At 35.1% G+C, this 22001-nt stretch overlaps 1 protein-coding gene across 1 annotated transcript in view; it reads left to right on the top strand.

Moving 5' to 3' along the window:
- Hdx (highly divergent homeobox) overlaps window positions 1-22001 on the top strand; it is a 233650-nt gene that overhangs the window by 158334 nt on the left and 53315 nt on the right. The window contains exon 7 of the mRNA XM_023723771.1: window positions 801-884. Within this exon, the coding sequence (XP_023579539.1) occupies window positions 801-884 (84 nt within the window). The remainder of the gene's footprint in view (window positions 1-800; window positions 885-22001) is intronic.

Below are 22001 nucleotides of genomic sequence, written 5' to 3'. Positions count from 1 at the left end.
TTTTTGCTTTCTACAAAGGGGTATATTAGTGGATAGCTTGTATTACCATCATAATTAGAGTGTATTGTTCATCTTTTTCATAAATGCAGAGCTATTTTATTTATACTAACCACAGTTATTTAATACATACTGTGCACGAGATAATGTACAAAATGTGCTGTACTTTAATTCTAAAGCTAATGGCAGCATCATCTCCCCCAATCTTTCCACTTCCCTCCCTCCATTTGTAACTATATGGTGAAGAAAACATATCACCATACAATTTTCATCATTACACCATGTGTGTCATACTTCTATTGTCTTGCTAACTGAGTGCATTAAATATATGAAATTTTAGGAAGTCTATTTGCCTTTGGAATAAATACCATGTGTTGAAGTATTACATCAGAATTAAAGAACAGGCATGTAAAGAAATAAAATAATACCCTTGATATTAATTATATATTTCCCTTTATAATTGACTAGTCTGATAGGAAACAAGTTGTTAATCAATGAGTGGTGCTATTTAAGCAGAATTTAAATGTCTATTTTTTCAAGGATACCGTGAAAATAATTTGTAGTTAGAGTACTATTAAATTAACTTTATATTTTTAACCAATCATCAATTAAAAGAAGAGGGCTGAGGAACACACTTAGTATAGCACTGAGGAAACTAGTGAAATTTTAGAGTTTATTGCAGAAAATCTAAACCAGGTTACTCAATTACTAAAGTTAAACATTCCACATGTATGTTTTATATATTTTTGAGTATAGTTATAATGATCTTGGATGTACTTATACAAGTTTGACTTGTGTTACAGAAAATAGAAATTATTGACGATGAAGAAAATGATGAGATAAGTAATTCTGAAGTAGAACAAGTAAATTCTCTCTTGGACTATAAGGTAAAAATAATTTCAAATTATGAGTATATTAAGCAAGTATTAAATGAAAGATTTTTTTTTCTTTTCTTTAAATGTATTTGGTACAGGGTCTTACTACGCAGTTCAGACTCCTAGTGATCCTCCTATTTTCAGTCTCTCCAGCACTGAGATTACTGGCATGTGCCACCATGCAAAGTCTTGGTGGCCAGCTCAGCATGCTTGGGGGCAACCATTTCTTGTGGTGCCAAGATTGATCCCTGGTCCCTGCACTTGCCTAAGCAGGTGCTTAGTCCACTCAGATATCTAGTCAGCCCGAGACTTTTTCAAAAGAGCTATATCATATATTATTAGTTCATGTTAATATTATGTAATAACAAAGCTATTTAGGGACTTGCCATTGAATTTAATACATAATTTTATTGTAATTTAGTGTATTGGAATAGTTTATATACACACAATAACCACACTGATCACATGTAACTTGTACTTGTACAGGATGTAGCTTAATTCTCATGTTTTCCCCATTCTACTCTGCTCTTTTTTCCACTTCCCTTTCTTATTTACAAAACCTCTGTTTCCTCTGTATCTCTCTTTTTTCTTTTATTTCTTTTCCCTTCATTTATTTCCCTCTCCCCCTCCCTTGTGCCCCTTACTATTTGAATGCTTACTTCCTATTTTCTAATATCTGTAACATAGTTTGGACCTCATTTACATTTTCAGTTTCTCACACTAGATAAATAATGTGGTACGTATGTGTGTATGATCAGTTTAGTTAAGAATTTAGACTCTACATTCATCCATATATTTACAAATGTCCTAAATTTGTAATTATTTATGGCTAGGTAGTATTGCATTGTATGCAAGCCACATCTGCTTTATCCACTCACAGGTTGATGGGCTTTTGGGCTATTTCCAATATTTATCTATTATGTACTGCGTTGTAATGGACATGGGTGTGCATATATTACTGTGATTATGATGCTTTTGATTATTTGGAAAGATACTATGAAAGGGGACAGCTGGGTCAGATAGAAGTTCTAGGCCAAGATTTTGAGGAATCCATACATTGATTTCCACAGTGTTTGTAACTCCTGCCAACAGTGTAGAAGAGTTTTTTTTCCCCACAGCCTCATCAGCTTTTGTTCTTCGTTGATTTCTTGTTAATAGCTATTTTTTCTGGAGTCAAGTGAAATATCACTATTGTTTTAATTTGCATCTCTCAAAAGATTACTGATGTTGAATGCTTTGCATATATTTATTTGTTTTTCTACTTCTTCCTCTGAGAAGTGTCTATTCATTTTACATGCTCATATTTTGATTGTGCCATTAAATTGGGGGGACTTGATTCCTTTCAATTCTTTGTTTATTCTAGATATCATTCTTTTGTCAAAGAACAGCTAACAAAATTTTTAACAGATTAAGGGTGTCTTTTAACTCTATGATTTGTTTTTCTGTGCAGAAGCTTTTTAATATGAGATCCCAGTTGTGGGTTCTTTGTAATATTTTCCATGCAACTGGAGTTTGGGTGATAAAGTCTTTTCCTACTACAAGTTTTGCCTATTACTACTTTGTCTTTAACAATTCTGTTTTCTGTTTCAACAGATGTAGTGGATCTGTTTTAATATTTATTTCTTATTTTTCTGTTTTTTATTTTTAAATTTTTATTCATTTTAATGAGAAAAGAGATAAAATAGCAATGAAATAGTTTTAAAACAGGTTAGTAGGACATTGACAATAATTAGCGCATTGCATATTGTCTTCATAGCAGTTATTCACAAGAGGCAGACATGATTTTTTGTCTAAACAATATTATTACAAACTTTTATTCTCAATGAACTAAGAAAGTAGCTGTACATTTATTCTAACACACACACATATATATATATATATATATATATATATATATATATATCATATATAACATATATTTCCTTCCATTTTTTTCACAAAAATACTATGTTTAATTTACACTTTTGTGAAGTTTGTAACACATGACACTAGGTTGCCTAGCAGCTGATAGCTAAACTTAACCAGAGAAGATGTTTATCTCAGGAGTGAGGTAGCTTGTTTGCTTTAAGCACTGGACCAAGTGCCACCTACATAGATTTGATTGATATCCTAGCTTCGTGGTTCCCAATGTATCCCCTTGATTAGTTTTGTTTTTCCAGAGATGGGTGTTTCATTTCAGTTAGAGAAGCTGTATTTGGAGAAGTCTTTAAAGGACTTTTTTTTTGTGTGTGTGTGGTACCAGGGATTGAACTCAGGACCCTGTGCTTGCCAGGCAAACGATTATTCTACTGATCTATCTCCCTGGCCTCAGACTTTCCATGCTTGAAACCAGTCTAAAGAATGTAGGTACTTGAATTCAGCAAAATAACCCAATATTGTCCAATAGCCCATAATAGTAGCGAGTTATCAGCACAGTTGGCAAATGTCTGAAGTTGTTGAAGTGAGCATTTTACAACTCACCTTATTAATATGGCATTACCTTTTATACCTCATAGTCATACTTTTCTGTTGGATGGTTAAGACCAAGTTAAGAAAGGAACTATACAAATAAAGATGTAACTTTTGTATCTGACAAGGTCAGTCAAATCCCCTCAGGATTTACATGGTAACCGTGTACAGCACCTTGTAGATCTCTTGTCAGTGTCAGCCATGTGGATGAGTCACAGTGATTGCTTGACCAATTTTTTCTCTTAGAAAGCCTTAGAGAATTTTTTCTCTCAAGGTGTCTCTCCTTAGGCACACTATACATTGTTGATCACTATCATCTGTGTCCCCATAATCTCATTGGTCAAGAAACATGGGGCACCACTGAGTTATAGGATGTCGCAGTACACATTCACTTACGTACTGAGTTATCACTGACCTTGAAGGGCTAGGGCCAAAATATTGGTTATCATTGTAAACACTCTGCATAATTTTTTGTCTGGGAACTTTAGCTGTTAACCATCTAAAAGAGAATCTTAATGATATTATTACCATGTAACAGAGGCAGTTAAGCTTAACATCACTATCTGTCTGAATATTAAATGCCTAAGTCATAACATAGAAATGCTATTTTCCAGCAACCATGGATATTATAAAATTTAAATCCCTATAGAATGTGCAAAAAGCAATTACACATATTCATACAGAAATTTAGAAATCAAACCATATCCAACATTGTAGCAGGATAATCCTATGACATCTTTTTCTTCTCTAATTTTTTTATTTTATTACTTTATTAAAAATTACTTTAAACAGAATGTAGCAATAATTGCTATGACCTTAGAAGCAGTATGTATTTAGAAGACTGAAATGACAGTTATTTGAAGCATGGTTTTAGTATTACCTATTGCTATCCTCAGTGTAGTTGCTCAGTTCACAGATATCACCATATAGAGTTAGTCAAGTGAGAATTCTACATATTAAATGCTATTTTCAAAAACCTGATTCGAGAATATGGACCTTCATTTGCATCCCCTTTTTTGTATACTTTTGTCACAGATGGGTGTTCCATTGCATTCAAATATTGTAGGTGTGTGAATTCAGCAAAATAATCCAATATAGTCCAGTAGTTCATAATAGTAGTGGATTATCCACTGAACTGGCAATGTCAGAAGTTGTTGACTTGAGCCTTTTACAACTCATCATATTAATGTGGCTTTACTTTTTATCCCTCGTTTTTATAATTCTGTGCTGGATGAATGGTCCATTTTGTAGTGATGGTCCATTTTCATATATATCTGTATATACAAAACAGGATAGATATATAGCTACTTTCTCTTAGTTCAATGAGAAGAAAGATACGAAATGTTTGGACAAGATATAATGTCTACATCTTCTACTCTGAATATTTGCTATGAAGAAAACAATATGCAACGTATAAATTATTGTAACTGTCCTACTAACCTGTTTTGAAACTATCTCATTGCTATTTCTTTCTCAATAAAATTAATAAAAATATTTTTGAAAAGCTGATCGATATTATTAGGACCATTGCTTTAACCATCTTATTTAAATATATGTTTGGTTTTGCCACTGCCATATTTCCTAACATTTCTCCTTTTCTCTCTTCATTGTTTATTATTTATTTATTTTGGCAAAACCAGGGATTGAACTCAGGCCCTTGTGCTTGCCAGAGAAGGGTTTTTCTACTGAGCCATCTCCCTGGCCCCTAACCATCTCCCTGACCCCTAGCCATCTACCTGGCTCCTTCTCTCCTCATTTTTTAATCTTTCAGTTCTTGCTTTCCATTTAACTGTGTTATACCTTTCAATTTTGATTCCTTATTTTGAGTTCTTACACTAAGGAGATAAGATGATATTTACATATGTTGGCCTGGTTTATTTCATTTATGAGTATACCTTCAAGTTGCACCCACTTATGTATGAAGGCTTTGAGCATATTTTTCTTTCTATCTGAGTAATACTCCATTGTATAAAATTACCACATATTTTTCATGCAATCCTCAGTTGAGGGGCATTTTGGTTGTTTCCAAGATTTGGCTATCACAAATTGTGCTGCTAATCTCATAGGTGCATATATATCACTATGATATGATGTTTTCAGCTCTTTTAGGAAAATTCTCAGAAGAAGGATAGCTGGATCCAATGGAATTTCCAGTCCTAGTATTTTAGGAGTCTCCCTACTGATTTCCATAATAGTTGCACAAGTCTACATTTCCAAAAACAGTGGAAAAAAGTTCCTTTTTCCCTACAGCATATCCAGCATTTGTTGTTGGTTGATTTTTTTTAAGATAGCCATTCATTCTGGGGTGAGATGGCATCTCAGTGTTGTTTTAATCTGCATTTCATGAAAGGCTCGTGATGTGAAGCAGTCTTGCATGCATTTATTTGCTTCTTGTATTCCTCCGTCTGAGAAGTGTGTGTTCATCACAGATGCCCATTTCTGGATTAGATTTTTAAATTTGGAGGTTCTAATGTTTTTTAGTTCTTTATAAAATATACATAGAAGACCATTGTCTAAGTGTGTATTAGTTAACATTTGTTCCAAATTTGTGGGTTGCCATTTCACTCTGCTGGCAATTGCTTTTGACATGCAAAAACTTTTCAATAAAAGAACGTCCCAGTTGTTAATTATTCATGTATTACCTGGGCTGCTTGATTTTTCTTCATGAACTGTTTGCCTGCCCTATATCTTCAAGATTTTCACCTACTTCCTTTTCCAGGAGATTTACTGTTTCTGTTTTAATGTTTATATCTTTAATCCATTTAGACTTTAGTTTAGTGCATGGTGGTATACCTCAGGCAAGTTTTAGTTTTCGCAATGCAGAGAGCCAGTTCTTCCAGCACCATTTGTTAAATAGGCTTTCTTCCAGTAAGCAAGTTTGGTCCCTTTGCCAAAGATAAAGGGGTTGCTAGGGAGATGGCTCAGTAAAATGAGAACTTGCCTGGCAAGTGCAAGGTGCTGAGTTCAATCCCCGGTACAACAACAACAGCAAGAACAACAATAACGGGAGATAAGGTGGCTGAGTGTGTTTGTAGTGGCTTCTGCTTTTCTAATCTATACCATTGATTCTGAGATCTTCTACCTTGCCAATACCATGGTGATTTTATCACAGTAGCTTCATAGTATAATTTCAAGTGAGGAATTGTAATGCCTCCTGCCTTGCCTTTGTTACCCAGGCTTGCATTTCCTAATCTAGGTTTATTCTGGTTCCAAATACATTCCCGGAATGATTTCTCTAGGTGTGTGATGTATGTTCTTGTATCCTGATATGCATTGTATTAAATATGTATAAGAATTCTGGGAGTATGGCCATCTTGACAGTATTGGTATCTTTCTCTCCAGGAGCAAGGAACATTTTTCCGTTTTCTGAAATCCTATATAAGCTCTTTTGTCAGAGTACTGTAGTTTTCTTTGAATGGGTATTTCACCTCTTTAGTTAGACTAATTTCTGCTTATTTCATTTTGCATGATACTATTGTAAAAGGCATTGTTTCTTGACTTACACTCTCAGTGTGCTTGTTATCTGTGTAGAGGAATGCTATTGATTTTTGGGTATTGACTTTGCATGCTGCTATGCTACTGAATAAGTGTATTAAATCTAGCAGCCTCTGGTAGAGTTTTTTGTGTCTTCCTGGTAGAGTACCATGTCATCTGCAGATAACGGTAATTTAACCTCTTCTTTCTCTTGATTTCTCTCTCTTGCCTAATAGCTCAAGCTAATGATTCCAGAACTCTGTTGAATAGGAGTGGTGATAGAGGACATCTTTGTCTTGCACCAGATCTCACAGTACAAGATGGCAGTTTTTCCCCATGTAGAATTACGTTAGCTTTTGGATTGTCATAGATGGCTTTTATTAAATTGAAGTAGCGGCCATGTATTCTAATTTTCTGTAGGACTTTGAACATGAATAAGTGCTGGACTTTATCAAAAGCATTTTCTGCATCAATTGAGATGATCCTGTGGTTTTTGGATTTGGCTCTATTGATATAGTGTATTACATTTATAGATTTGTATATACTGAACCATCCTTGCATCCTTGGGATGAATCCTACCTGGTCATGGTGTACAATATTTTTGATGATTTGCTATGTTCTATTTGCTAGGATGTTATTGAGGATTTTTGCATCTGTATTCATGAGGGAGATTCACCTGTAGTTCTCTATTTAGTTGCATCTTTCTCTAGTTTTGGTATCAGTATAATACTTGCCTCCAGAAGTGATTTTGATACAAATGTTTCCTTTTCAATTGCATTGAAGAGTTTCAGAAGTATTTGGATTATATCTTCTCTAAATTTCTTGTAGAATTCAGCAGTGAATCCATCAGGACCTGGACTTTCATTTGTTCGTAGGTGTTTTCTATTACAGTTTGAATTCCATTGGCTGTTCCTGGGTTAGTGAGAATTCTTATATATTCTTGATTCAGTTTTGGTAATTTGTACATTTCTAGGAATCTGTTCATTTCTTCTGTATCTTCGATTCTGTGAAAGTAAAGATTCTGAAAATATCTATTGATAATCTTTTGCATTTCCACAAGATCTGGGGTCATTTCACCCTTTTCCTTCTTTATTGTTTGAAATTGAGTTTTTTCTTTCTCTTTTTGATGAGGTTACCTAGGCATTAGCATGTTTTTTATATTTCAAATAACAAGTTTTTTGATTTGTTAGTTCTTTGTATCGTTTCTGTGTCTCAATTGCATTGACTTCTGCTGTAATATTTACAATTCCCTCCTGTCTTTGTGCTTTGGGTTTCAATTCCTCTTTTTTTTCTAGACCTTTGGGGTGCAGCATGAGGCTATTTATTTGTTCCCATTCTGTTTTCTTAATGTGTGAGGTTCTGGCTATAAATTTCCCTCTAACAACTGCTTTCATTGCATCCATAAATTCTGATAAGTTGTTCTTGAACTTTAATTAAATTGTAGGAATTGCTAAATTTCTTTTCAAATTTTTTCTGTAACCCATTTGTTTCTGTGTAGGGTTTTATTTAATATCCATGTATTGAAAGTTTTTTTCTGGTTTCTTTTGTCATTTATGTCCAGTTTCATTGCACTGTGCTCAGATAATATGCATGGGATTGTTTCTGTTTTCTTTCACAGACTTAAGCATTAACTATGGACTATTGTGTGGTCTATTTTAGAAAATGACCCATGTGCAGCTGAGAAAAATGTGTATTCAGCTGTAGATGGGTAGAACCCTGTGTATATGTCCACTAAGTCCATTTGTTCCAAGTTATGGTTTAGTTCTGTTATTTCCTCACTAATTTTTTTCTTCTTGACCTATCTTTTTGGGATGGGGGTTGTTAAGGTCTCCCGTTCAGTTTGTGGTACTGGATATTAGATTTTTCATGGCCATTAATATTTGTCTTACATAGTTTGGTCCTCCTGTGTTTGGTACATATGTATTAATGACTGTTACCTCTTCCTCTTGAATTTTTCCCCTAATTAGTATGTAATGGCCTTCTTTATTTCACTTGATCATTGTTGGTTTGAAGTTGAGACTGTCTAAGAACAGGATTGCTACCCCTGCTTTTTTCTGAGGATCTGGGGCATGTAGTATTGTTTTCCATCCTTTGACTTTCCACCTATGAATTTTTTTATGAGTTAAGTGTGTTTCTTGTATGGAGATACAGTTGGATTTTGCTTTCTAATCCACTATGCCTATTTCATTTAATTAGTGAATTGAGTCCATTTACATTGAGGATTATGATAGAAATGATTTTACTTATGATTGACATGTTACTTATTTACTGTTTTATACCTCTTTTTCTCCTGTGTTTGTTTACCCTATTTTCTGGGTTCTTTCTATTCTTATTTGTGGAGATGTAGTCATTTTGACCCCTCTCTAGGATGTCTTTTAGTAGTCTGTGTAGAGTTGGCTTTGACACCTTGAAATTGTTTAGTTTTTCTTTGTCATATAAGTATTCCACTTCTCAATCAAGCTTGAGAGTTTTGCAGGGTAGAGAGATCTGGGCTGGAATTTGCTTCCTTGGAGGATTTAAATACTTTGATCCATGCAATTCTTGATGGTTTATGAAAAAAATCTGTCTTTATTTTGATGGATTTTCCTTTAAATGTGATCTGTTTCTTTTGTTTTGCTGATTTTAGTATATTTTTGTGCTGGATATCTGGGATCTTGATTATTATATGTCTGTATGTGGTTTTAATTGGGATGATGTTATTTGGAGTTGTATTTGCTTTGCTTATCTAAATGTCAGATTGCTTCCCCATATTTGTGAAGTTTTCTGCTATTACATTTGCTCATATTTTTATATCATTTGCATTGATTTCTTCTTTCTCATTGATGCTTATTAGTCTTGCATTATGTTTGTATCATCTTTGGTAATTTCACCCTTCTCATTCCTTGTTGCTACTATTTGAGCTTTTACTTTTCTGTTTTTAATAAATTTAGCTAAAGCCTTATTAATTTTACTTAATCTTTCAAAGAATCAGCTTTTTATCCTCTTTGTAATAAAATTTATTGGTTGCCTACAGTACCTCCCCTTTAAGTTTAGGGCTATGATCAGGTGTGCCTCCTGTGTCTCTTCCTGAGGGCTTAACCTTTAGCAGCAACTCACGATATCCTCCCCTGCTGCATAGCCTGCTGATGGAAGGAGAGGCAAGGAGCACAGTCAGTAAAAAGCCATCTTTTGTAAGGTGTGGTGCACACATTTGTGTGCTGCTAGTCAAGGCAAACCACATGGATATTTTGGAAGAGTGAGGTCACACAAAAAGAGAAAAGGCAAAGAATCCAAGGACCAGTACAAGTCAGTCTTTTTTGTCACTGGCATCTGTCACATTCAAATTCACTCCACTTGTTTGTAAGTAGGATCACAAGTCTGCATCTTGTACAGCAATTAACCACTAAGAAGAATATATGCAGTGTATTATTTGTTGAAACTGTACTTTCGATTTGATTTGAAACTGTCTTATTGCTATATGTTTATCAATAAAACTTTGAAAAGAAAAAAAAAATAAAATTTTTTTAAAGGTAAAAAAAAAAATTCACTCCACTGTAGCCCAGGACCTTGCAAAGTCTTCTTCAGTTTCAGCATCAAGTTTGAAATCTGGCCCTCTCATGATTTATATCAAACCGCATTGTAGCTTCTTAGAACCTGGAGGTCCACATAGTAAACTCACAAGCTCTCTGCTTCTAACTTACTCCACTTACAAAGTGAAGCAGAAACAAGACCGCTACAAATAAGCTTTCCCTTTCAATGAGAACAATGAGAGCCACACAAAAGTCACAGATCTGCAACAATTCTGAAATCCCTTTGAGCCGTGGTTGCAAAAACCTGTGCTGTGAGGGTAGAGAGGTATTTGTTACATAGTAATGTTTAACTACTCCTTGGGTGTAGCTTCCAACTGATCATTCCTCATAGCATTGCTTTCACAGAAGTGCCTCTTTTTCCATCATGTTTGCTGCTCCCACATGAGAATGTGCTCCTTACGGAAACTGAGAAGCACTCTTAATCTGCTTTTTCATTGTGGAAGACAGAGTGCCCCATGGTCTTTTGAGTTGCTCTAACAGCAAATTTCCTGTAACCCAAGTGGATGATGACTTTGCAAAGTCAACTCTCACAAGCTCTATTGTTTTGAATGGGAGATGTGACAGAAAATTGTAGTAAGTGTGAAAATTTGGAAAATTATTACAGTAAAAGACACAGTGCCATGAAACCCATTCAAACTATTTCCCCTCTGCTTAAACACAACTATCCAAACATCCCTTCCACTTTTAATCTTTTATTAATTTTATTGAGAAACAAATATAAATGAGACAGTTTCAAAACTGATTAATAGGACATTTTCAATAATTAAACATTGCATATTGTTGTCTTTGCAGTGGTTATTCATAGTACAAGGTGCAAACATGATATCCTGTCCAAACACTATTAGTACAAATCTTTCTTCTCATTGAATTAAGAGAAAATAGCTATATATCTTAACTATATTTTTATACAGATACAAAATATTCCTTCATTTGTATCCAATTTTTGTTTAGTTTTGTCAGAGATGGGTATTTCATTGCCATTTAAATATCATAGGTGTGTGAGTTCAGCAAAATAATATAATATAGGCCAGTAGTCCATAATAGTAGTGGTTATCCATAAGACTGTCAATGTCAGAAGTTGTTGACTTGAGCCTTTTACAGCTCAGCATATTAATATGGTTTTACCTTTTTATGTATGTATGTATGTATGTATGTATGTATGTATGTATTCATTTATTTTTGAGACATGATCTGGCTATATAACACAAACTGGTCTTAAACTCACTTATGTACTCTAGACTGGCCTGGACACATTACAGGCATGTGCCACAATGTTTGCCACAAAACAAACAGCAGTAATGTTTGTTTTGGTACTGGTAATTGAACTTACAACCTTGTGCTTGCTACCAGGCAGATGCTGTGCTGCTGAACTACATCAGCAGTCCCTCCACAGCACTGTTTTCACAACCCTACACTTCCATTTAAGGGCATTTTATGTAATAGAATTTATAGTGTTTTGATCCCACCTTACAAAAATATGAAAGAGCACTTTCGGAACTGCTTCAGAGAATGACCAAATGATGGGATAAGTGTTCGAAGCAAAGTGGGTAGACTATTTTGAGGGAGAGTAATAGCAATGTCTTTTACTATAATAATTGTTAAAAATTAAGGATTTTTTGTTTTTGCCTTTTCATCTTTTGTTACTGCAAAAGCTTATTGTTTTATTTAGCCTTTCGACTCTGTGCTTGCGCCTTCAACACATTCACCACGATTTTCTGCTGTTCAATAAGGAAAGCACACTTGATCCTGTCATGGACACACTTGACACACTTTTAAACTGTCTCATTGATATTTGGTTCTCAATAAAATAAAATCTAATCACTATTATGATGTCAGTAGGAAAACGAGCCTTGGAGTGGTGATTAGATCGAGAGAATGAAGCACTCTTAATTGGCACGACAGGCCTTATAAAGAGGCCTCAGAGGTTACATTGCCCCAGACACCATGTGTGGATAAAGAGAAAAGGTACTATTTATAGGGAGTCATCAAAAAATACAATGAGCTTTTCCCTCTTCCGAGTATGGTGTCTAGAGGCTTTCACAATGTTCCAGGGCCTGACCTATCATAGCAGGCTTTGCTACAACAATGCCTTTAATAAAACTAGGGCATCCTAAACCCCAGGGTATAAAATTGTTTACCACTATACCAAGAAGGTTGAGAAGGCCCCAAAATCTGCAAGAGGTGCATGCCCAAGCAGACTTCAAGCTGTACGACCTAAAGTTCTTATGAGATTATCTAAAATTTCAGGAAGCATGTCAGCATGCTTTATGGGAGCTCCGAGTGTAGCTTTACTTTTATACTTTGTTTTTATACTTTTCTTCTGGGTGGTTAAAACTAAGATCAAGCAAGACCTATATAACAAGAAATGTAACTTTGTATCTGACAAGGTAAGTCAAAAACCCCTCAGGATTTACCCTGAAACCCTGTAAAACAGTTTGGCAGTTTGTAGATCGTTTGTAAGTGTCAGCCATGTGGAAGTGTCATGGCCATTGTTTGACCATTTACTCTCTGTGAAAGCTTGAGAGAAGGTTTTCTCTCAATTTGACTCTCCTTAGGCATAGTCTACATTATGAATCACTTTCCTCTGTGGCTCATATCTCCTTGATAAGAAAATTTGGAATACAACTGAGGCACATGATGTTATGTTACAGGTTCTCCTATGTCCTAAGTCCTCACTGACCTTGAAAGGCTAGGGCAAAACTGTTGGCTTTCCTTGCAGCCAATCTTTTTTCTCTAATTTTTGGGCTGAAGACTTAAGTTATTAACCCTCCAGAAGAGAAGTCTAATGATATTATTACACTATAACATAGAGTAATAGGGTAATAACATAGGGTAATAATATAGATAGCTTAACCTCACTATCTGTCGGATATCACACATTTTGACATACCCTGGAACAGGTATTTTCAATCAATATTGATACATTAAACTTTCAATCTCTGCAGAATGTGAGGGACAAAAATAAAACAATAAAATATTTTTAAAAATTCAAAGAGAAATAAACAATTACATATTTTACACACAAATATAGAAATCCAACCATATACATCATTGTACAAGGACAGTCCTTTGACATTTTTTCCTTGTCTTTTATTTTCATTTTTTTTTACACTTTTTTAAACAAATATTTACTTGGGAGACAGTATGGCACTAATTGATATGACATGACAAGCAGTACGTATTTAAAAGACCAGAATGACAGATATGTGAAGTATGACCCTACTATTACACATTGCTATCTTCAGTGCAGTTGCGTACTTTACAGGTATCACCATATATAGCTAGTCAGGTTGAGAATCCTACCAATTAACTGCTGGTTTCAAGAACATGCTGCAGATACTCAGGATCATTGCCTTAACTATCATGTGCATATAAATGTATGGTTTTGCCCCTGTCATTTCCTAGGTTTTCTCCTTGCCCTTTCTTGATTGTTTAATCCTTAAGTTCTTGGTTTCCTTTTTATTATATTATACTTTTCTATTTTTATTTCTTCTTTTGAGTTCTTACACTAGGGAGACTATACGATATTTACACATGTGGGTCTGGTTTATTTCACTTATATCTTCAAGTGGCATCTACTTAAATATAAAGCCTTAGAGTTTATCATTGTTCATAGCTGACTAATACTCCATTGGAGAAAAATACTACATTAATTTTAATACTACATCTTTTTCATCCATTCCTGAGTTGACAGACATCTTAGTTGCTTCCAAGATTTGGCCATCACAAATTGTGCTGCTATAAGCATAAGTACACTTGGGGGGGCCTGCCCCTTAGCTCAGTTCTTTAAGTGGCTGCTTCAACAAAGCAGTCAGGCTCAGGTTGCTGTGGTTTGAACCCCACAACTCAAGCCAGCCAAACCTGCCCTGAAGGCATTTGGAGCAAAAAAAATCCTTCTGCCATTTTTGGGACGGGGGAGTTAGCTCAGTGGAATAAGAGCTTGCCTGGCAAGCGCAAGGGCCTGAGTTCAATCCCCGGTTCCGAAAATAAATAAATAAATAAATAAATAAATAAATAAATAAATAAAAATAAACATAGGTTCACTTATATCACTATGATATGAGGTTTTTCAGTTCCTCCAAGAAAATTCCTAGTAGGAGAATAGCTGGTTTGAATGGGATTTCCAATCAGTTTCTTAAGGAGACTCCACTCTGATTTGAGTAATGGTTGCAGTAGTATACATTCCGACCAGCAGTGGAGAAAGGTTCCTTTTTCCCCATAGCCTCGCCATTTGTTGATGGCTGATTTCTTAATGACAGCCATTTTTTTTGGTCAAGATGATATCTTAGTGTTGTATTCATTTTTATTTCATGGATGGATAGTGTTTTGCAGCATTTTTAAAATATATTTATTCGTTTCTATAATTTTGTCCTCTGAGAAGTGTGAGTTCATCTTGGATGCCAAATTCTGGATTGGGTCTTTAAATTTGGGGGCCTCAATATTTTTTTAGTTCTTTATAATTCTAGTGTGCAGACCATTGTCTGAGTGCTTATTGGTTAAGATTTTTTCCAAATTTTTGGGTTTTCTTTTCACTTTGTTGGTAATATCTTTTGACATGCAAAAACTTCTTAATAAGTGGAAGTCACTGTTGTTAATTCTTTCAAACATTACCCGTGCAATTTGATTTTTGTTCATGAATTCTTTGCCTACCCCTATGTCTTCAAAATTTCATCCTACATTCTCTTCAAGGAGATTTAGTGTTTCTGTTTTAATGTTTATATCTTTAATCCATTTTGACTTTAGATTACTGCGTGGTGATAGACCTGGGTCAAATTTTACTTTCTGGCATGTAGAGCGCCAGTTTTCTCAGCACCATTTGTTAAAAAGGCTTTCTTCCAGCAGGCATATTTGGTTCCTTTTTGAAGATGAGGTGGCTGAGTGCGTTCAAAGAGTATTTTGCATCTTTTAGTCTATTCCATTGATCCTCAGGTCTGTTTTGTTGCCAGTACCATGCTGACTTTATTACTGTAGCTTTGAGTATAATTTCAAGTCAGGAATTGTAATGCTTCCTGCCTTGTCTTTGTGTTCCAGGATTGCCTTTGCTATTCTAGGTCTCTTTTGCTTCCAAATAAATTTTAGGAACCATTTCTCTAGATTTGTGAGGTATGTTGGTGGTAATGTGATAGGGATTGCATTAAATCTGTACATCAGTTTTGGGAGTATGACAATCTTAACAATGTTTCGTTTTCTTATCCAGGAGCAGGGAATATCTTTCCATTTTCTGAAATCCTCTACGATTTCTTTTTTCAGAATACTGTCATTTTGATTGAATGGATCATTGACTTCTTTAGTTAGATTAACTGTAAAGTATTTCAATTTCCATGGTGCTATTGTAAAAGGTATTGTTTCTCTAAATTCCCTCTCAGTGTGTCTGTTAAATGTGTGGAGGAATGCTGTTGGCATTTGGGTATTGGCTTTGTATTCTGTTATGCTACTGAATTTGTGTATCAATTCTAGCAGCTTCTTGCTGGAGTTTTTTGGATCTTCCAATTAAAGTATAATGTCATGTGCGAATAATGATTTTTTAACTTCTTTACCTATACTTATTCCTTTTACTTTCTCCTGTTCAATGGCTTTAGCTAATGATTTCAGAAGCATATTTAATAGGAGTGGCCGTAGAATTCATCTTTTCTTGTATCAGATCTGAGAGTAAATGATTTCAGCTTTTCCACATGTATAATTATGTTAGCTGTTGGGTTGTCATAGATGGCTTTTATCAGATGGAAGTAGAAGCCCTCTATTCCAATTTCTCTAGGACTTTGAACATCGATGTGTGTTGGTATATCCACAGACATTTCTGCATTAATTGAGAAGGTTATGTGATTTTTTGATTTGGCCCTATTGATATAATGTATTACATTTATAGATTTGCATATATTGAACCATCCTTTTATTACTGGGATGAATCCTACCTGGTCATGGTGTATATTCTTCTTTATGATTAACTGTATTCTATTTGCTAGGATTTTATTGAGGAATTAGCATCTATGTTCCTGAGGGAGATTGTCTTGTAGTGGTCTTTTTTAGTTGTGTCTTTCCATGGTTTTGCTATCAGTTTAATTGTTGCCTCAAGGAAAGATATTGGGAGGCTTGCTTCCTTTTCAATTTCATTGAAAATTTAGAGGAATATAGGGATTATATATTCTTTATATTTCTTGCATAATTCAGCTGTGAATCCATAAGGACCTGGATTTTTCTCTCTCAGTAGGTTTTTTATTACATTTCCTATTTCAATGGCTGTTATTGTGTTATTGAGAGTTGTTGTTTCTTCTTGATTCAGATTTAGTAACTTGAACTTTTCTAGGAATCTATCCATTTCTTCTGTGTCTTCTATTGTGTGAGAGTTAAGATTCTCAAAGTAGTTATTGATGATCATTTCTACCAGTTCTGTGGTAGTTACACCCTTTTCATTCCTTATTGCTTCATTTGAAATTTTTCTTTCCTTTTTTATGAGTTTAGCTAGGTGCTTATTAATTTTATTTAATCTTTCAAAAAATCAGCGTTTTGATTCTTTAATTCTTTGAATTATTTTCTTCATCTCGATTGAATTAATTTCTGCTCTTATTTTTATGATTTCTTCCCATCTTTGGGCTTTTAGTTTGTATTAATCTTCCTTTTCTAGATGTTGGAGGTGCAGCATTAGGGTGTTTATTTGTTCCCGTTCTGTTTTCCTAATGTGTGAGTTCACAGGTATAAATTTGCCTCTGAGAACGGCTTTTATCTCATCCCATGAATTCCAAAAAATTGATCGTGAAATTTCATTGAACAATAGATATTGTTCAATTTCTAGTTTAAGTTCATCAGTAAACCATGGGTTGCTCAGTAAGATGTCGTTAAATTTGCATATATTTTGTGGTTTTTTATCGTTTCTTTTGTCATTTATTTCTTATTTTATTGCATTGTGGTCCGATAACATGTATTTGATAATTTTTGTTTTCTTGCATATACTTAATCATAACCTATGGACTAATACATGGTCTACTTTAGAAAATGATCCATGTGAGCTGAAAAAAACTTGTATTCATGTGTGGTTTGGTGGAACATTCTGTATATGTCCACTAAGGCCATTTGTTCCAAGCTCTGGTTCAGTTCTGCTACGTCTTTGCTAATTTTGTGTCTATCTTTTTGGGATAAGGGATTCTTTTTGTATCCTTTTAAGACTGTGGTATTGGATATTAGATTTTTCATGTCCATTAAGATTTGTCTTATATAGTTGCATGCTCCTGTGTTGGGTGCATACATATTTATGTGTGTTACCTCTTCCTGTTGAAGTTTTCCCCTAATCAGTATATAGTGGCCTTCTTCATTTTGTTTGATTATTCTTGGTTTGAAGTTGAGACTCTGAGAACAGGATTGCTACCCCTGCTTTTTCTGAGGTACTGGGACATGTAGTATTGTTTTCCATCCTTTGACTTTCCACTTATGAATTTCTTTATGAGTTAAGTGGTGTTTCTTTTATACAGCATATTGTTGGATTTTATGTGCTAATCGTCTGAGCAAGTCTATTTCTTTTAATTGGTGAATTGAGTCCATTTACATTGATGGTTATAATTGAGATGTATTCATTTATGATTCCCATGTTATTTACCTGTTGTTGTTTACTCCTTTTTCTCCTGTGTTTAATTGTTTTCCCTATTTAGTGAATTCCTTCTGTTTTCATTCATGTAGCTCTGATCATTTGGTCCCTCTCTAGATCATCTTTTAGTAGTCTGTGTACGGTTGGCTTTGTCATAATGAAATTCTTTATTTGTTCTTGAGATCATGGAAGTATTTCAATTCTCCATCAAACTAGAAAGAAAGTTTTGCAGGATATAATAGTCTGGGCTGGAATTTTTTCTCATAGAGGACTTAAAGTACTCTACTCCATGGTCTTCTTGACTTCATGGTTTGTGAAGAGAAGTCTGCTGTTATTCTGATGGGTTTTCTTTGTATGTGATCTGTATCTTTTCTCTAGTGGATTTAAGTATATTCTTTACTTGCTTGATTTCTGAAATGTTGACTATTTATGTTTCGGTGTTTTTTTTTTCTTTTTTTTTGTGGCAGAACCAAGGATTGAGCTCAGGCCCTTGTGCTTGCCAGGGAAGCACTTGTTCCACTGAGCCATCTCCCCAGCCTCTCGGTGTGGTTTTAATTGGGTTTATGTTTTTAGTATTCTGTATGCTTTGATGAACTAAATGTTGGATTGTTTCCCCATATTTGGGTACTGTTCTTCTATTACTACGGCCCATATGCTTTTATATCATTTCTATTGACTCATCTTTCTCATTGATGCCTATTATTCTCACGTTGTTCATGTTTACATCATCTTGCAGGTGAGAAATTATGTTTTCCTCCATCCTTGTTGTTTTTAAGAGATCTTTTCTTACCTTTTCACCAGCTGCAATGCCATCTTCAAGATCTGAAACTATATCTTCACTTTCACTCAAATTGTTTGAAAGCTTGTGATTGAGCTTTTAAGTTCCTATGTGTCTCTTTCACTCTGTTTCATGTGATCTATTTCTTTCCTTTATTGTTCATCCAAAGTTTCCATGATTTATTTAATCTCCTCTGTTTTTATCAGTGTTTCTTGAGAAGCAGTTATTAATTCTTTCATTGTAGTTATCCTTTCTTTTTTTACTTCAGAGATTATTTCTGATCCGCGTTCCTGTATATGTTTCTGTGTTTCTTTCCTTCCTACGTTATTAATTCAGAAATTTCCTTTTATATTGCACAGGTTATCTGTGATCTGAGTTCCTCTATACCTTCTTTACTTCATACTCTATTAATTCGGACATTTCAGCTGTATGATTGAAAATTTCTTGTGTGTTATTGTCTTCTGCACTTCTTTTGGCTGGGCCTGGGGACTGAGTTTGCATTTTGCTCTTTCTCTTTCTCATTTTATATAGCGCTGTCCCCTGACCTTTAGTGTAAAGCTTTGGTGCAGTTATAACCTTAGGAACTACTGAAATTCTTACCCTGGAGATATTATCTGATTAAGGCAATTACAGTATTTTATTTACAGAACTATAATAAGTAACACTAATAATAGGTAATGATATTTTTCAGTTGGCTTTTTATAGTAGTGGGTTTGTATTTTAGATAGTAAGTGCAATCATTATGTTTGTATTGATAAGCAGATATTGAAGTGGTAATTTGTGTTTAAGTTAGTTCTGGTAAGTTCTCCCTGATCACCTCCCCTTGATGTGCCTTGTGTTTTCCAGGCAGACTAGTTCACTCTGGTTACCTTTTGCCCCCTGTCTCAGTCAAAGGAGAAAGCGGGATAATGCTTTCATAGATCTCGGCCTAACACCCTGTCAGCTTACTGGGTGCAGATCTATGAAGTTTGAACTCATCCCATTGTACCTGGCTTGTGTCTGGCTGCTGTGCTCAGCTTGTTCCTGTTTCAGCCTCTGAAAGTCAACCTGTTGTGCCCCTCTGGCAAGATGTTCTGATCCTCGATTTGCTGGGTGGTTCTGGCCCCTAGCTTCTCTGCAGGGACTTCAGCTGCAGTTTCACACCAGGCCTGTCAGGCCTTGGCTGGTTCTGGAAGGGTCCATAGAGCAGGACAGAGTGACTCACTCACAACAGGGCCGGGGCTGGGTCCAGAGGGATCAAGAAGGCAAAGGAGAGCATGGAAGCTCTTCCACTCACTTGTCAGGCCTGAGCTTGGGCTGCATCTGGAGGGGTCCTGAGAGTGCAGGGGAAATTCTCACTCACATGCCAGTACTAGGCTTGTTCTGGAGAGGTCAGTTAGGTATGATTTTAATGTGCAATTAAATTTTATATAATAAAATTATTACAATGACACACATTCCCATGAACGTCCTTCAAAATGCTTCCCTTCCCTTTGAATACAGTTATTACACTTTGTGTCACTTTCTGAAGCTGCTTTGGAAGGTTTATTTCATGACCGTCTCTGTGATGTATAATAAAAATGCAATGAATGATCCTGCCAAGCACCATTCATCAAGAATGTACCTTGTAATGACCTAACCTCAGCCATTCAACCACTGGGTCTGACACTGTGCAACTTCTGAGTTTCTCAAAGGCAGACTGTCCATGAAGTGTCTATGTGAGTGTAAGTTGAGATATCCAGGAAAGGACTTGGAGAAAAGTTTCAGAAAGGTTCTGAATGGTGGGATTTTGTTTTTCAAGTTATGGGGAATAATTTGAATAAAATTAGAATTAGAATACAATTAATTGTAATAATTGTAATATTTTTAATTTAAGCAGTCATTATTTATTTATTTATTTATTTGTGGCTGGCTCAGCCCTCCCTGGGAGTGGTGCTGGGGCTGGTGTGGTATGGAATATCCGTGTGTAATTTTTGCTGATCCTGATTTATTTTATTTTATTTTATTCTATTTTATTTTATTAGTACATGTTTGTAATACATAATGATCACCTTAAATATAAGGAGTTGGTAAATATACATAACAAACTTTATTTTTTGTATTCACTTCTCCTCCCCACACATTTCCCTCCTTCCATCTCTTTGTCCTCTTCTTTTTGCAAAAGATGTTTCTTATTATTTTTAATATGTTCTATAATATACTTATACTTTAGGTATCTCCTTTAAGAGAAATTATGACCCATATATGCTTATGAATCTGATTTATTTCCTTTAACATGATTGTCTTAGGGTATATCCATTTTCCTACAAATGACTCAAGGTTACTATTCTTTATGGCAGAGTGGTACTCCATTTTATACAAATACCACATTTCCTTGATCAATTCAACTGTTGATGGACACACAGACCACTTCCAAAAATTAACTATTATAAGTTGTGAAATTATATCACAGTGTTTGGTAGCCTCATGTGTTCACAATTTCAGTGGTAGTTAATTTACTCTATGTCATCAATTGGCCTATGTCTACAGTTCCTAGCAAAAAAATTCATAAGATGGTATGCTGTGACATTTTCTCAATGACTTAGTGGAGTCTGGGATCAGAAAGGAGGATATTTTAGTTAACAACGACTTTCTCTCCATTAGTAGTGTTCAGGTCCCAGCCACCATAGGCCTCCGAGTTTCTCTGTCACTTAATTTTAAGCCAAACCTCTCAAATCTGTCTCTGGTATAACCTCTAGCTTTTACTCCTTCTCATCTTTTCTATTCAATTTGTTTCTTGTCCTGTTTTGGTTATATTACAACTGGTGTCTGTCACCTCATGTAGTCATACATTTGGTGACATTGGTTATCTTACATATGAGTTCTGCTTCATCCACATCAGCATTTTATTGATCATCTACCAAAGTTTTTATTTTATTTTTAAACATTTTATTTATTTATTTGGTACAGGGTTACACTATGCATCTTGGACTTCTAGGGATGCTCCTGTTTCAGCCTGCCACACACTTGGTATGTGTCAACGTGCCCTGTACCTGAGGCAGGCATGGACCTGGGTTTCTGGGGCCAGCATTGCATGTGGCACCGGAGAACAAACCCAGGTCCTTATGCTTGCCAGGCAGGTGCTTACTTGGCTGAGCTATCTCCCCATCCCCCATAAAGGTTTTATAACCTAAGCATTCTGTGACTCTTCATTCCTTCTCTTGGGCAAGCTGAAAATCAGTCCCAATATGGGGCATTTTAATTATCGCTGGATGGCATAGAGGTTAAATTTTTATTAGTATAAGTTTGTAACACATAATGATCAC

The sequence above is a fragment of the Octodon degus genome, unplaced genomic scaffold (assembly GCF_000260255.1).
Source record: "Octodon degus isolate 3935 unplaced genomic scaffold, OctDeg1.0 scaffold00103, whole genome shotgun sequence".
NCBI lineage: Eukaryota > Metazoa > Chordata > Mammalia > Rodentia > Octodontidae > Octodon > Octodon degus.
Note: the sequence above shows the minus strand (reverse complement) of the source record. Positions and strands in the feature narration are given on the sequence as shown.